Here is a 17,279-nt window from a genome sequence, read left to right as displayed (position 1 = left end):
GCACAAAATTTGACTGCAATAGTAGCTGGTATTATTATGCAATGAATACACTTGATGTCGGCATGCATATATCACCTTGTTGGCTTATTTTGTCAATGTTATGTGAACGGAAACGGAGAGGATCATGCTATGAATATTTTGGTCGTTTTTAGGCTAAGTTAAACGATGAAAGAATGAAGCTAAAGTGTATTGACATCCCGGGGTACTCAGTACAAATGACCATACGGGGACGTGCCGCAAACATGGGTAGCATTTTCAGCCTTCTGGTATATCAATTACCCCTTTTCAAAGCCTATTTTGGTATATGAATGGGTCCTTTTTTCAAAATTTTCTCAATTTTTTTCGGAAAACAGCCCAATTTTTCCTTAATCTAGCCAAAATTTTCAAAATTTTCCCAAAATTTTGGGGAAATTTGTAAAAACTAAAATTTTGACTTTTGGTATATCAATGAGTCCAAATTTCTTGAAAAATTGGTATATTTATGGGTCTACTTCCAAAATCTCAGCGGCACGTATCCCTACCAAAACCAAACTTGAGTACCCCCCCCCCCGGGATTGACATTGAGATTAAAAGGAAGCAGAGTTTAGAACTAGCTGAGACTTGAACCAATGCATTCACAATGGGCTGTTCCATTTGAAAGTCATACTCCCACTACAGAAGATTTGGCTGAAGTCTTCCACAGAGGGAGCATGGGTTTCATATAGAATAGACTTCCATTTGAAATATTCATTCCAGATGTGGAAGGTAAAGCCATATTAATATGTCAGAGGAAATATGGATTTCAATATAATTAACACTAGCCAATTCCATTGCAAAATCATAATCCCTGTTTGAAAGTCTTTATCTAAATCTTCCACAGCGTTATGGCAGATATGAAAACTGGGATACTATCAACAGTCTTGTAAATAAACCACACTTCAATCATTAAACAATGTTGTAAGAATGAGAAAATCACATCATGCATTTCATGTTTGGTTGTATATGGTCTCGCCATTTTTGTTTAAAACTGACAAGAAAAAAAGGCCTTTTTGAAAATTTCAATTGGACTTTTTTGCATGCTATCACAAAAACTTTGATTTTTTACATGTTGGCATAAAAAGAAACCTTTTGATAGAGGTATGGGGTGAAGATGCTTTCCCTAGACCCTTAGCTATATGCCCCTGTATTGGTTAATATGTTTTCAATCACAAATAACTTGCAAACCATATATTCTATGATCATATTTTGCCTCTTGTGTATCATCTTTGCAGCTCACTTTACGACAACCAAATCCAATCCATGGCTAATGGGACATTCACTGCACTCAAAAATCTTCAGACACTGTAAGTACATCACTCGTACAACTAGAATAATATACACTTGTCCAAGCCGCTGAATTCGGCTCCTCATGTGCACCGGTTCTTAATGTTACAGTCTTTGGGATGACAAGTGTGGAACTTTTGTTTCTAGTGTGATAGGGGTATGTGATGGTGTGTGCAGGAGTGAAAAGCATGTATTGACAGTTTTGCTACTACTTTGAAGTACTAAGACAGCTCAAGACATTGTCACCTGGTTTGCAGTAAAGTAGCCCAATTGTTAGCAAGTTTTAAAAAAGCACCCAAGGCCGAATATTTGGGTGGTTTTACCGAATTCAGCGAACAAATCACCCAATTGGATGGAAGAATACATTCAAAAGTAGCCCAATTTTAGACAAGTCACAGCTTGATTCTCTGATCAGTGGCATGCAATCTCCAAGAAGCCCAAGTTTGTGGCTAAACCACATCGTAGGCATCACCGTGTCTTGATGGCATATAGCTAGTCAGTGAAGTAGTGTGAAACGGGAATAATTGCTTGACGGGTGAAACCGTAGATCCTGGTCAAGTTGGCGACTGCATTGGAGCAAGGAAAAACAAGCTGTAATGACAAAACTAACATTTCATAAAAGTCAAGATGCGCTGGGGCTTTGAATAAATGCAGAGACGGGTCAGTGTAGTTGTGAGTGGATGTGTTTTTGCGAAAGTTGACATGAAGCGGGGGTTTTAAGCAGAAAATGCTGATAACATCAAGCTCGTTTTTGCAAACTTAGTGGTACTTATGTTATATCCACCTATAAAAGCGTTCTCACTGCCATCTCACTGTTGATATAAAAACATCCTCGCAAAGATGGACAAAGTTTTACAAAATGCAGGTAAAATTTTTAGTACAGTTCACAAAACCAATACCATCTATGGGCTTATAATTCCTTACATAATCATTTTGAATATACATGCACACATACACAAACACCCCCTCCCTCCCCATCCCAATACACTATACACACCCCCACACAAACAGTTTAAGCTTTTCCCCACCAAACCGGGGACATTTTCCACCATTTTGTGTGTTCTCAGCTAATCAAGGACATCACCCTACTCTGTACACCATAGTGGCCCCAGTTATATTGGCACAAGGGATAGTGTACTTTAACATAGCTCCAACAGGAGATGTGTCCGGTTCTCATAAAATCCATGTTTGGTTGGGAGAAAAGGTCACCGATTGCTGATTAATACACACGTTCAAACACTCAAACTGTGATTCAACAGTAACTAGACAAAAATTGACAAATATTGACAAATGTTAGCGAGCTAGACTCATCCTCGCAGATAATAATCAAATTTATGACTAAGCTTGCACTGACCAGAAAATTTCTGCCAATAATCTCTAGCTAGATTGTGTGTGACTGGTTGTTGTCAAAATGAAGAAGGCTCAGGCCGTTTGATCGGGTCATCCGATAAAATATGCTCTATATTTTGTTTATCTTGTCACAAAAGCTGTGCGTATGACTACAAGAGATTGGGCTATTCCATTTGAAGTCCGCATTACCCCTGTGGACGATATTGGAAACATGTTCCACAGAGGGAGTATGAATTCCAAATGGAATGAGCACATTAGCAGCTCCATTTGAAACTCACACTCCCTCTGTGAAAGATTCAGGTTGAAGCTTTCTCAGAGGGTGTATGAGATTCAAATGGAGCTGCCTAATGTGCTAATTCCATTTAAAATTCATACTCCCTCTGTGGAACATGTTTCCAAAATCTTCCACAGGGGTAGTGTAGACTTCAAATGGAATAGCCCATTTGAAATATTCATATCAAGTTGTAAGCTTTGCAGGATCTTAGTTATATTGCAATTGGGAAGGATTTAGGATGACCAGGATTCAGAGGTCAACGATAGGATATGGAGATTTATGAATGTGTAATTGAGATGATATTGATGATAGCTAGTGTACTATAAGATGAAAAAATCCCTTTAAAATGGAATGTCAGTTTCAAGATAATTTCCGAGTAGATCACCAAGATGTATGTGGAACATACATGATGCAGATTTTTCGAGGAATTCATGAACAGGATTCTATGTAAAGCATTGGACTTTGACATGAAGAAATAATTGGTTAGAGAAAGAAATCAGGACAGGAATGTTTAGTGCACAAGGTTAATTGCACAAGTTTGCTACCCACAATAAACTTCCACCTTTCAATAAAAAAAGGCGCTGGTTCCCGTAGTATTCCTCATTCAAACTAATTCAATGCACGACCTCGGAGTTACCTGCATGACTTTGGCAGGCTATTTTGAAATAGTCATGGTTGCACATGCAGGTACTTCTTTTGAAAGTCCTTAACAAGGTATAGGAGTCGCTGGTAGGATATGCAGCTTATAGAACACGGATAGCCTCTATTGATGAGACCATTGAAACTCCATTGCGTGTTGGCATCTATATATTTTTGTGCAACAGGTAAATTATTCAACGAAACAGGTAAATTATTGTTTTTAGTTATTTTCTGCTTCCATTTCTCGCTCTTCAAGAATACGAACGACATGTAAAATGACCAAGAGGGAAACTGTGGATATCAGCAATTCAAAAAGAGCTGAAAGAAATCAAAGAAGACTTAACCATAAAGAAAGCATCTGAACTTTCGAGAGAGAGACCTACTTGGAGAAACTTTATTGATGGTGCTATGTCAAACTGCTGACGAGAAGCGTTTATGATGATGATGATTTCTTGTTAAATATACACAGAGCTACACTAGGTCTGATGGTTGAAAGCAAAGTTGCTGGACCGAAATGATTCTTTTGACTGAAAATCAATAACTTGTTCTACTATCCAGACAGTGGACTTCAAGTGGAGCTTATCAAACAAATTGACTTAGAAATCATAATTTTCCCGTTTTGAAAACAGTTTCATTATAATAATGCAAGAATCAACAAGGTGATTAGCAGGAAAATGTATTTGAAAAATTGTTTCAAACATGTCCCCACTCAGAAATATGACTACGAGCAAAGTATAAATTATGCAATTTGATATATTTCATATTTGACATTTGCAAAAAGGGAACTTTTTTTAGTCTGATACCTTAAGCCGTGTGACTTTTTGACAACCTTTCGTACTGACACTTAAAGTTAGAGTTGAATATCTTACTTAATATACCTCATTTCCCTGTGTGTGCTTTACTTGCTTAATTGCTACATTTTCTACACGCTCTCACAGCCAAATGGGCTGTTCCAGTTTAAATACATACACCCCTTGTGAAAGATATGACCTTAATCTTCCACAGAGGGGTGTAGATTTCAAATGGAGTCCCCCATTCAGGTAATCCCAATTGAAATCCACACTCCCTTTGTGGAAGATGAAGGTCATGTCTTCCATAGGGGAGTGTGGATTTCAACTGGGATAGCCTAAATGAAGAGAAAATGGAATAAGGAATTTGACAAGTTTGTGTTTTATAGAGAAGCAAGATTATACTTGTCTGAATCGAAGGAAATAACTGGTTATGTTTCAAATAGGTGCTTAAAGTCAAATTGTTCATTTATTGAACAGGTCGTGTTTGGTATACTGCAGGAAATAAGGATTGACAAAGTAAACGTTGTATTTACTATGCGGAGTTGCCGATTGCTGATATACAAGCAAAGTAGGATATAATAGCAATTTTGCTAAAAGTGCAGAATGAGAAAGAAGTTAAAGCTGCGGTTTATTATCAATGACACATCTGTTGAAAGGGACTTGAATTCTTCTAATTTTGTATTTTTAAAAGTGTACCTTGTTGTCAAAAAAATACAGGAACACGATCTTACTAATGCCACTGAGAAAGTACAGTTAAACTTGCAGATAATCTATAGTTTAAGACTGTAGAGTCGGCAGAAATATGTTAATGTCAGTTCCTTCATAGCTGAATGGTAAGGACTTATGGTTCCAGGGAGAGGGTTAAAGGCAAGAAACCCCACCTACTCAGTAAAATCAAAGTCTAATTTAGAATGCTATCAGCAACTTGTGCAGCCTTCCTAAGTTTATGGACCATTTTTCAAATCCTGGGTCCCTCTATGGAAATAGTGTGTAATTGAACAGTGAATACATCAGAAGCCTTCAGTTCAAGCACCTCCCAATTTCACCCACTGATATTCTACATTGTGAATGCCATGAGAATTCAAGAATGGGTTGAGTTAATAGGTTCTATAAGCCTACACTCTTTTGGGGGAAAATAATGTGCTTTATGGCACATAGGAAATACTAGTTTTGAATTGAATGCTGATATTATCTGATATGTTATCATCAATCAATAAATTGTTTTGAATCAAGGGTAAAAATCTCAAAATATAAGCGTGAATGATCAGCGGTGCAGATAAAATGACTGAAATTTCTGAAATAAATGAATTAAGTTATGTTTTTTCCTAACATTGTCTTCGCACCTGATAGCATCTTCCTGCTTTTAAAAGTCAGATAATAGTTGATGTAGTAATTGCAGTGGATATTGCGGTAATCAATCATTGAGGGAACATGTCAATAACATGAATTAGGAAGGAGGTATGTAGGAAAGTGAGGAAAGTGTCAAGTAAAAAAAGAGCAAACTGATTGATGACACAATCATGATTGGGCTAAATAAACCTTTTTGTTGTAAATTTAAAAAAATCCGGGGAATATGTCAATAACATGAATTTAGGAAGGAGATGTGAAGGAAAGTGAGGAAAGTGCCAAGTAAAAAGGAACATTAACTGATTGATGACACAATCATGATTGGGTCTAAAAAAACCTTTGTTTGCTGTAAATGTTAAAAATCTGCTAACCCACTAATATTTCTTTCCACCCACCAATGATTCCAAACACAAAGAAGGAAAATATTTTGGAAATTTTAGACACAATTATTCATATTTTGTGTAATTTTCAGGGAAAAATGTTTTTTTTTTTAATTTCAGGGGAAAATATTGTCCGTCAACCCAACTGTTAGATTCAAAGCCCAGAAGAAAGAAAATATTTTTGAAAATTGAAGTCTTTAATTTGTCACATTTATTGTAATTTTATTCAATTTCTAATTTTGTATACAGAAGTATTCTATAGCACAAACTATTTGTCAATATTTTTTATGTTATTAAGTTGAAAAAAGAATGACTGACCAACTTGCATATTTAATTATCATTTGTTAAAGAAAATAATTCATTTTTTTTTATCCCTGTTATGAAACTTGATACTGTCATACATTTTGTGGCAAGTCTGACCTAAAATGCATGACTTTCACAAAATTGGTCTTACTCGACAAATAGTGTCAGACATTTTGGATTTAGCCGAAGGAAAACTTTTGACACTCTTAAAGCCATGTAATCTGTCATCTCTGATGTACGATTTGAAGTCATTTGACAATTAAAAGCAGAAACGGAAAGGTCAGAATTGTGGATAGACTGGACTTCCAAGTGTAAGGAAACAACTTGTCAATTTGACCCTTTTTATCCGTTCCGTAATTCTTATTTTTGATATATCCTTTTCCGAAATACAAATTATACTGATTAATATCGGAAAAAGTGCTTAGTGGAGTATGTCTGAGTGTTAGGCAGTTTTTGTATTTGTCATGCAATATCACAAATCAAATGTTTGACTTCCAAAAGTATCTTTGTCCTTCCTCTCTTCCTCCCCTTCCCTCCTCCTCTCCTTCCTTCCTCCTCTTGTTGCTTTATCAAGTCCATAAGATGTCAATAGATTTAGGTCAAATGCACTTTTTTCTTTTCATGATGGTGTTGTGAATTTGGTTAGAATCTTAGATATTTGACACAATATTGGGAAATTTGTATAACTGCATACAAGCAGGGTTGGCTTGGTGTGTAAACAGATGGTCCATGAAGTCAAGACAGACACTTTGGTCCTGATGGGACCAGACTCAAGCAAAATGCTTGGATCAGGCTAAAAAGTATAGGATACAGGCTGTATCAAAATGATTGGTACCCATAGTGATATGGACATGACGGCCACATCGAAATGCAACATAGTAGGATCCACATAGTTTGCTGATTAATGTCATAAGCAAGAATAGAGCTATTAACCATGGTCATTGCAAGAAGACCAAATGTTGCATTTGGCAGTAGCGGGCTTTTCAATAACCATCACAACTGATGGGTACCAATCATTTTGATACAGCCTGTATAAGCATGCTGGCGAATATGGAAAGAAAAGAGAAAAACAATTAAAATGGAAGATATATCACATAACAAAATGTTGGTTCCAACAAACTAAATGCCAAATGAAAGGTGGCAGTTTGTACAGCTCGACTATGGAAAAACTTAAAATTGTGCCTCTTGCAGCATGTGTCTACCCCTGACACCCCTTCAATTCTGAGTACATCACCGGTGCAAATCATTAAATCGTAATCCAATTGGATGGTTGTCGATCATTTGTTTCCATATCTCATGCAGACGATGGTTGACTGGATCCAATCAAATCACTAAGAAGGCACTACCTTTGTTGTCTACACGCTGGACTTAGTTAAAGAATAGAACTGATGAGTAAACATAGCAAAGGATCTCTGGGATTCATTACGATTATCAGGATAGGGTGTAGGTCTCCAAATCATCTCACTCATTTAGGGATTACTATACTATTGAAATTGACATTGGATTTCCCCTACGAGTGTTAATCACTAGTATCCAACTGATGCATCTCAATGTTGTGTCTTTGCGATAATGAAGATCAAGGATGACTGATAAACAAGAAGATCTTTAGTCAGATCTTAATTCAAAACAACTGCTTTGTTTATTTTAAAGTATAGTAATTAATTATTAGAATAATTAGATGAGTATGTCGAAGGGAGGTGCACAGAACTTTATGTGTGATATGCTGATTTGAGAATATTCACTTTTCAACTGATTCATTTTGAAATTTTGTTTGTTTGTTTGTTTGTTTGAGAATAGTTACTTTTCAACAGATTCATTTTGAAATTCAACAACTCTTCCTATTCCTTTGTACAGGAGCCCAGCGGTGATGAATCTGCAGTCCAGTAGTATATATGCGAACGCAAGGTTACGCGTCGCATATATGCATGAGCGCGTAAAATTCGTTATGCCTGGAATATATGTGTAAACATGAACTCTTTTATGTTGGCGGTAGCAGCTAAATATTACCGCTTTATTCTTTAGTTTTATTGCTGATATCAACAGAGAAATACTGCGATCTTCCTGTAAGGTTGAGGGGCAAATGACAAACGGACAATCTGAATGAAAGAATCATGTGAATTAGACATCTTTAGCTTTCGTTGTTGAAAGGGATTTAATCATCACCATTTTTCATCACCGATTAACAACTCGCGTCCAGCATGTCTGCATGGTTTACTTCGCTTGGGCAACTAAAGCTGCATCGTTGCTAATCGGTGATGAACAACGGTGAAACATGATTGAATCCCTAAATCATGAATATTAACTTGAGAGCATAGCCAGTTTTTTCTCTCCTTCCTGACTATACCCCTGATGCACAAGTCTTACAATTGATCGTAAATAAAAGTTACACTATTTTATTGAAAATAACATATCAAAACTCCCACTACTTTTAGCTATAATCTCAAACCAGAAATGCAGCTACATTTGAGCGTGTTTTGATGCATAATTTGAAGCGCAAACATTATTGCTTTCGGCACTGTCCTTGAAACCTGTCACTTAAGTAATTCCTGTTTGAATCACACATATATCCTGACATAAATAACATCATCAAAGTAGGAACTGAAACATACATGTATATAAGATGAAAACATAAGTATATCGCTGCCAAATCTACAGTGATCTCACTTTCAATTAAGATGTTGAAATTGCATTAGTGGCTCAGGGAGTAGTTTGCTTTGAGCTTGGGTTATGCCTGATGTATACTTTATATAGGCCACGTATCTTGTGGCAATGAGGATGTTTATGACTTTCATGGTGTAGTATACTGTCATAGAGGGCCATTGGACGGTAAGGCTCCACAATAAAAGTGAACATTTTAAAAAGTCCCATAAAAAATTGCTGAAAAATGTGTCCCCCTCCCAGGCTTGATGCCTCCCAATCAAGTGACTTACGTTACGCCACTGCTTCCATGATCCAGAATACCAAATATTATGGCGAAATGGATTCCTGGTCATCTCTGTGAGCTGCACACTTCTGATTGGCTCCTTTGAAATAAGTTCAGTTGATCTATATGGTACCAGCAAATGTGTGAGCGAATGATCTTATAGGGCGTACATACAGTACAGCAATACTTTTCTTGTAATAGTGCTATATCACATACTTTGTACAGTATATTTTTATAGTATATCTCAATTTGATTCTGCGCTTAGAAGGCATCAACGGTATCATAACGGAGTAAACATGAGGCTTTAGTTTTGGACTTTCAGTCAAGTCAATCTAAAGGGATTTATTCAAGAACAGCAAGGATGAGCTGTGAGCTTCCGTTGACTTTCAGGAATCACAATCAATTGCTAGTAGTGCATATCCATTTATACTGTGAAGTATGTGAGTCCCTATGAAGTAGACCTATGAACATTGAAAACCCAGACAGTTGTATAAATATTTAACAAACCTGACTTTATATCTATTAAAACTGGAAGTTTGAAAATTTTTAAAGTAAAGTATAGCAGTGAGAGTCAGGAGAAATCAATTTTGATATGCCTTTGCAAACTTAGGCTTATATATAGGGGAAAGAAGAATCACGCATCGTATACTAGCGCACAACTAAACATGAAATTAACATGCATCTAGCAGATAAACCAGAGAAAATACTCCGGACATACCTGCCTGTGTGGGGACTTGAACCCCGGCCCCGCACTCCGTGCATCCGGGTATTCATGCTTGTCGGTGAACTTTAAAAACACCCCCTTTTGCATCTCATTTCGAGAAGTTTTTAGGGGAAAAACACCCCTTTTTTTAGCGATTTCGCGAATTATGTGCCCTTCGACCATACCCCTATTTTCGCTAAAACGCGAACGATATTTCTAATATACCCTTTTCTGGCAGAAACGCGTAGGCTGCTCGATGAAAATACCCTATTTTTTTCAATTTTAACACCCCTAATTTTAGCATGAATACCCGCGGATGCACGGAGTGCATGGGCCAGGACTTGAACCCCAGACCTTTGTTAGGTTTATAGTTGAAGTTGGAATAAATTGTAGGTTTGCTTCAAGGATAAGTTAATCACACTAGCATTTGAAAGTTTGGTGCCTAAAAGTTCTGTAAAATTTGCACAGAGTTTTGTACACAAAAAACTGCTAACTAACCATGGCTTGCTCAAATCGGTTTTCAGTTTGCCTAACTAATAGAGTCATCAAAATTTGAACCACACCCAAATTGCTGTCATAATTATGTCACAGAAGACAGATAACAGACAGCTTTTGAGTGTCATCGTCCCTCTTTATGACTATTTTCTCTTATTTTATTAACAACAACTTGCAAATTTGACAATGACCTAGCAGCCCACAGTGTTTTATGAATGATCTCCTTGACACATTTATGAGGTTTGTTGTACTTGAAGCAGTTAGTTTTACAGTTAGATTTATTAGTTACTAATTGTCAAGTGATATATGATGTCAGAGTTATCTAAAGGGCTTGTAAAGGGCAGATATATGTTATGCTACTAGAAGAAAACTGAACTGAGCTGACCACCTTTGCTTTACTACAAACTTTTAAGTCACTAGGATCCACAACATGCACATCTATCAGGGCACAGTTATTTAACCTCAATACATTTACACATATATTGAATGACCTTTGACAATTTGGGTACAGAAACTCATACTCTGCAACTTGAGGTCAAGTTTTGCACCGTGATTGTTTAATTGAGGTTATTGAACTTTGCCATTGGGATGAGGCCATTGTGGTTCATAGTGAGTGTTGTCAAAGGTACTGTAAAGCATGAAATGTTATGTGTGCATGAAAATGTGCGAATTTCGCGAGTGCAGTTGATTTGCGAAATTTTCATGAATTTCTGCAAATATTTTTTCTTCAAATATACAAAATAGCAAAAAATTTCATTTTGCAGAAACGTGGGTTCTCTCCAAAACGCACAGTAATAGCGTGGTACTGTATACTGTCAAGGGGGAAGATGTGAGTGAAATGGTCAGAGTGTGGGGTGGGTTCTAAGGAATAACAATGTATGTACAAATTTGCAAAAAAAATGGCTTAAAGAAGGTTTTTTGTTTTTAAGATGACTTCAAAATATAGAAATTTGCCAATTTTCATCATTTTGTAGAAAATTCTGGAAGATGAAGCTTTATTTTGAATAGAAATCGCCCTCAAAGTCCAGACCATTCATGTATTTCTTGCGGGGGGATTGTTTATTTTTGGGATCAAGAATGTCACCCCCCAACTAAAAAGAAGGTCTTCAGAAGCCTCTCACAAGTAAGATTGAGTAGGTGGGAAGCTGGGAATGGGTCAAATGTATCTACTCTACTAAAATCGTAAGCTCTGTCTGTCTGTCCGGCTATGCGTTTCGCTGCGCTTCGACGCATCGGCCCAATATTTCGGATATAGATGCGTACCGGGCATGCGCTGTTGAAGGGGAGGTTTTGGAAAGGCCCCCTCGAGGTCAAAGGTCATCTAGGGGGGAAAATACCTTAGGTGGATAACAAACAAGTGGATAAAAAGAATCCAATAGACGATTCCCAACATGTCTCAAGTCGCCCAAGCAGCATGGTGCTTTTATGGGTGAATAGGTCATTCATTCATTCCTGGAGTATTGCCAGAGACCACAAGGGAGTTATTTTGTTTTCGAAGAAATAATGTATCTGTCTGTGGTCGCTGCATTATTTTGCTTTCAAAGAAATAATGTACATGTATCTGTAGTAGCTGCAGGTACCACACAAGCAATATGGGGGATTCCCCAATATGTTTGAAATTGCTGATATAAACCTTCAAACAGTATGCTATATCGTGCTGCTGGTGCTGTCACAGCTTCAGGGCCCTCACAGCATCATGCAGTTGGTGCCCTATAATAGCTATAGGGCCATTATAGCTGCAGGTGCACTAGTACTATAATAATCATAAGCTCTGTCTGTGTGTCTGTGTATCTGTGTGTCTGTGTGTCCGGCTATGCGTTTCGCCGCGCTTCGACGCATCGTTCCGATATTTCAGACATGGATGGGTATCGGCCGTGCGCTGTTTACCGGGTAGTTTCAAGGTCATCGGAGGTCAAGGTCAAAGGTCAAAATTTCAAACTTTGTCCGATCGGGCCCAAACTTGGTGGGTGGGATCCTTGATACGAGGGGAATATATGTGCGAAATAAAATCGAGGTCGACCGAGGTCAAAGGTCATTGCGGAGGGGTCACATTTCAAACTTTGTCCGATCGGGCTCAAACTTGGTGGGTGGAATCCTTCGTATGAGGGGAGCATGAAAAACATTATATGGAGGTCATCCGAGGTCAAAGGTCATGGATTTCAAACTGTCAGATCGGGCTCAAACTTGGTGGGTGGAATCCTTGATACGAGGGGAATATATGCGCCAAATAAAATCGAGGTCAACCGAGTTCAAAGGTCATGTAGGGGCTAAATTTCAACTTTGCCCTATTGGGCTTAAACTTGATAGGTGGAATCCTTCATATGAGGGGAGCATGAAAAAAATTACACCGAGGTCAAAGGTCATCTGGGGTCAAACAGTATCGCTATCGTGCCAGTGCTCTCACAGCATCAGGGCTCTCACAGCTGCAGGTGCACTAGTATATAGTAACATGCATAACTTATCACAATGCAAGTCAACCTGAAAACTGCATTGTTGTCGAAACATGTAAATTTCGTAAATTTCGTGCGAAATCTATGTGAGGGTGGGATTTGAAAATAACATTGCTCTACATGTAGGAGTTAATGTAGGTCACGCCAGGGTTAATTTTAATAATGCCTACTCACTCAGTCTTCACTTCCTTGAATCCCATGACAATTCTTGTTTATGTGTGCATATTGTCAGTGATCCTGTAAACTCAGTGGTTTGTAGGGATATGCATGGCAAGGTTTGTTTGGGATGATGTTCGTCAACTTTTACCCTTTTTTATACCCATTTACGTCTGTAGAGCTCCACACAGGTAAATGCGAACCCATGCAAAAATATGTCCACTTGACTTGCATGGACATAATTGAGATATGAATATTTTATTGTGTAGCCTAGTTCAAATTAAGGAGCGGAGATAGAAGCTGCATGCAGCTTTACCCATCATCCATGGTTTTACACAAATTCAGAGAAACATTTTTGATACCAAATTTAGAGGTTTATTGTTCTTGTCAAAATGTTTAATATTTTCAAATTATGGTAAGATCATAGAGACTTAAGATGTTCACTTTGCTCTATTGCCAGAATAAGCCTCAAGAAGCTGCAAAAAGAATTGTGCTATTCCAGTTGGTATCCATACACCCTCTATGGAAGACATGACCTTAATCTTCCACGCAGGGAGTGTGAATTTCAAATGGGTTACCTGAATGGGTGGATGCATTTGAAATCTACAGTCTTGTGTGGGAGATTAAGGTCATGTCTTCCATATGGGGTGTATGGATACCAACTGGAAGAGCGCATTGTTTCTTGTATCAGGTACCAGATATGAACAAATTGTATACATTTGTTCTTTTCCATTAAAACTATCTATACTGCTTTATTACTTACGGTAACTGACAGACAGCTTACAATCTTCTTATCATTCAATTTGAGAAAGTGCTTTTAGTGTTTATAGCGCAAAACTGTCATTGAGCGAGGTAATTTAAATTTGTTTACAAGAATTTTTGAATTCGATATTTCATTGACAATCCTGATGAACTTATTTGTGGCACAATCTTCTTGGATTTAGTATGAATCAGAAGTACAATATTTGCCAACATCAACCTTATTGTGCATTATTTTCCATTAATCTAGACACATTATATTTCATCTTCATAGTGAATGATTTCCCCGGGGGTCACTCCCATTGTGGCCTGTACACCATCCGCGATAATCAACTTTTGAAAAGCACCATAAACAAGGATTTAACCCTTGGCTAAAACAATACCCTAAACAGGGATTTTATTCCTTGCATCAAATTTCATACCCTAAATTTCATTTCTGCATATTAATATTTCATGTTTTTGACACCCTAAACGCGTTACATGCGCAGTATCATGCTTACCCACTAAAAACTACCCTTTTACGCGTTTTCATTATCGCGGATGGTGTACAGGCCACAATGGGAGTGACCCCCTGGGATGATTTCGCAAGATTAACTTATATTACTATTGTTAAAGGGGGCACTACACCCCTGCCCAATTTTGTGCCTATTTTTGCATTTTTTCTCAAAAATTATGGCGCATTGGGGACAAGTAAGATATGTATATTATAGGGGCAAGGACTACAACTACTGCACTGGAAATTTTATTTCAGCACAGCCAACAGTTGTGGAGTTACAGTCAAAAATGAGGGTAAACCAATATTTGATCAATAAATCAATAACTACTTGCTTTGTGTTGCTGTATTTTCAGTACAGTAGTTGTAGTCCTTACCCCTATAATATACATATCTTACTTGTCACCAATGTGCTATAATTTTTGAGAAAATTGCAAAAATAGGCGCAAAATTGGACAGGGGTGTAGTACCCCCTTAAATCTTGTTTGCTACTTTGTTTCATGGTTATAATTTTAAGGTTTGAGGAGAAGTCTTTAGTTGTGACTAACTCTTCCATGTGGGTGTCATCTGTTAGATGACAAGTTTGTACAATTTCAGAATTGTTAATTTTCATGACCATATTTGGAATCAGCATGAAAAATGCATTAAAATGAGTACAAACAAGCCTAGTACGGTATTGGTTCAGTGGTTCTTAAGCTCTTGATATTTCAAGAAAATATCTCAAAACTTTGACTTTTTATGTTGAACTAGCATGCAGAGCATTAATGTTTCGGGATAAGTCTTTAGTAGTGATTAAGGTTAAATTTTGACAGACATATTTTACTGTTTTTGTTTAAAAAGAATTGTGCAATTTTCAGCCCCACCCATGACTACCCCACCCATATTAAGTTCACATGTGTGGTTGATCTTACTGTATAGTGTAAGATCATGTGTAAATGTAGGCCATTATCCTCTATGTTCTTTAAGAATGCACCAATCTTGACTCATTTGAGTAATCAAATTAGGTTAAGGAAGGGGTCATCCTTTTACCTGGGGGTTCCCCAGGGAGGTACGGAACAAATCGTTGCTACTCTCTGTTGCATCTAAATCTCCCCTTTCCCGTGAGACCGTGACAGATCACAAAAAATTGTCTGCTTTGCCTTGACAAGCGACATAGAAAACAACATTTTGTCTCACTTAAAAAGTTTCTGACATGACTTGTGTTACATATAACTTTTGATTCGATGTGATTCCTGTGCAAAGTACTGTCACTAGGATCCACAACATGCTCATCTATCAGGGGCACAGTTCTTAAACCGCAATACATTTGTACATTCATTGAATGACCTTTTAAAATTTGGGTACAAAAACTCATACTCTGCAACTTAAGGTCAAATTTTGCACTATGATTATGTAATTGAGGTTATTGGACTATGCCATTGGGATGAGGTTATTGTGGTCCATAGTGTGTATGATTCAAAGTAACGACAGAAGTTGAGTTGACACTGATGTTAAAAGTTCTTGCTGGCATACACCCATCTTTGTAAAACCTTTGGATTTATCAGACTTGTATGACTTGAAATGATGTCTTGAAAATTATCTTTGATCTTTGAGTTACAGCAGAATGATATGAATATGTCATTGAGGAGAAGTCTTTCAAAAATGACTTTTTCCATATTTAGGCATAGTAAAGAGGTCAAGAGTTCATTGAACCATGTCTTCAGGGATGAGTTAATCTGGTCTAGTTGCCCTACATACAGATCCTGTGGGATAATGAGTTTATGAAGTGGAAAATAAAGCAGACATTTGAATGTATTGTCTAGAGATGTAACATTATTGTACTCCATACACCTACTTTATTACTCAACTTCCCCATTTTTACTGCTTCCATATAAAAAATGAAATGAGATCATGTTTGAGTATCAAGTTATGGACCACAATGGCCTCATCCCAATGACATAGTTCAATAACCTCAATTAAACAATCATCGTGCAAAATTTAACCTGAAGTTTCAGGGTATGAGTTTTTGTACCCAAATTTTCAGAGGTCATTCAATGAAAGTGTAAATGTATTGGGGTTAAAGAACCGTGCCTTGATAGATGACCATGTTGAGGATCCTAGTGTATATATCATGAATTGACTTGCTTCAATGCTTGGCTTGAAGTTAGACATGTTAATAGTTAGATACGGTTCATTTTGAGCTCGATATGCAAAGTGGATTTTTACTGTAAAATCTAGGATGTAGAGTAATATATTACCCAATCGAGATGAAATAATGTTTTGAAATTTAAACTTTTATGTACATGTACAGACAATCTGAATATTTTAATCAGAATGTAGGACGGTGCAAGTGTTTTTGGGTGGGGTACGTGACTTTTGAATATGTTGGAGGGAAAGGGAACCAACAAACCTATAAAATGATTTGAATCTGATAAAAAAAGAAGTTTTAGTAATTTACAATTCCTCCCGCACAGGTGTTCTTTCCTTTCTATACATGCCTTTTTGCATGTTCATGCTAAAGGAATGTGCTATATGTAACTCAGAGTTGATGATTCTTCAAACCTTACCTTATTCAATAGACCAAACTGCCGTTCTATTGTCCTGATGAACCATTTTAATGATTATGATAGTTTTCTTTGATATTTCAATATAGTAAAGCATTTTATTCGGTACCCGAAACACATTTCTGTTAGGTCATATAATTGACTTTTTCACACCATCTAGGGGGGAATCCATATGTTTCTGATTTGAAAGGCTGATTTAAAATGTGGAATGCTGTTTAATATTACATCTTTAAAATATTAAGTGTTTATGAGTAAATATGAGACATAAAAAGGCACATAGGCCTAGAGTTTGCATAGTTTCAGGACAATTGTCGCAATTTTTAAAAGCATAGCCATAGTAATCTGAAGTTTGTATCACATCAAAACTAAAG

The 17,279-nt window shown here is 37.1% G+C and overlaps 1 protein-coding gene across 1 annotated transcript in view; it reads left to right on the top strand.

Moving 5' to 3' along the window:
- The window catches only part of LOC140147941 (slit homolog 2 protein-like), a 250,816-nt gene that overhangs the window by 177,271 nt on the left and 56,266 nt on the right, over nucleotides 1–17,279 (top strand). Inside the window, 1 exon segment of the mRNA XM_072169734.1 lies at nucleotides 1,251–1,322. Within this exon segment, the coding sequence (XP_072025835.1) occupies nucleotides 1,251–1,322 (72 nt within the window).

Source organism: Amphiura filiformis, chromosome 3, assembly GCF_039555335.1.
Source record: "Amphiura filiformis chromosome 3, Afil_fr2py, whole genome shotgun sequence".
Classification (NCBI taxonomy): Eukaryota; Metazoa; Echinodermata; class Ophiuroidea; order Amphilepidida; family Amphiuridae; genus Amphiura; species Amphiura filiformis.
The sequence above is the reverse complement of the archived record's forward strand: the minus strand, read 5'-3'. Positions and strand labels throughout refer to the sequence as shown.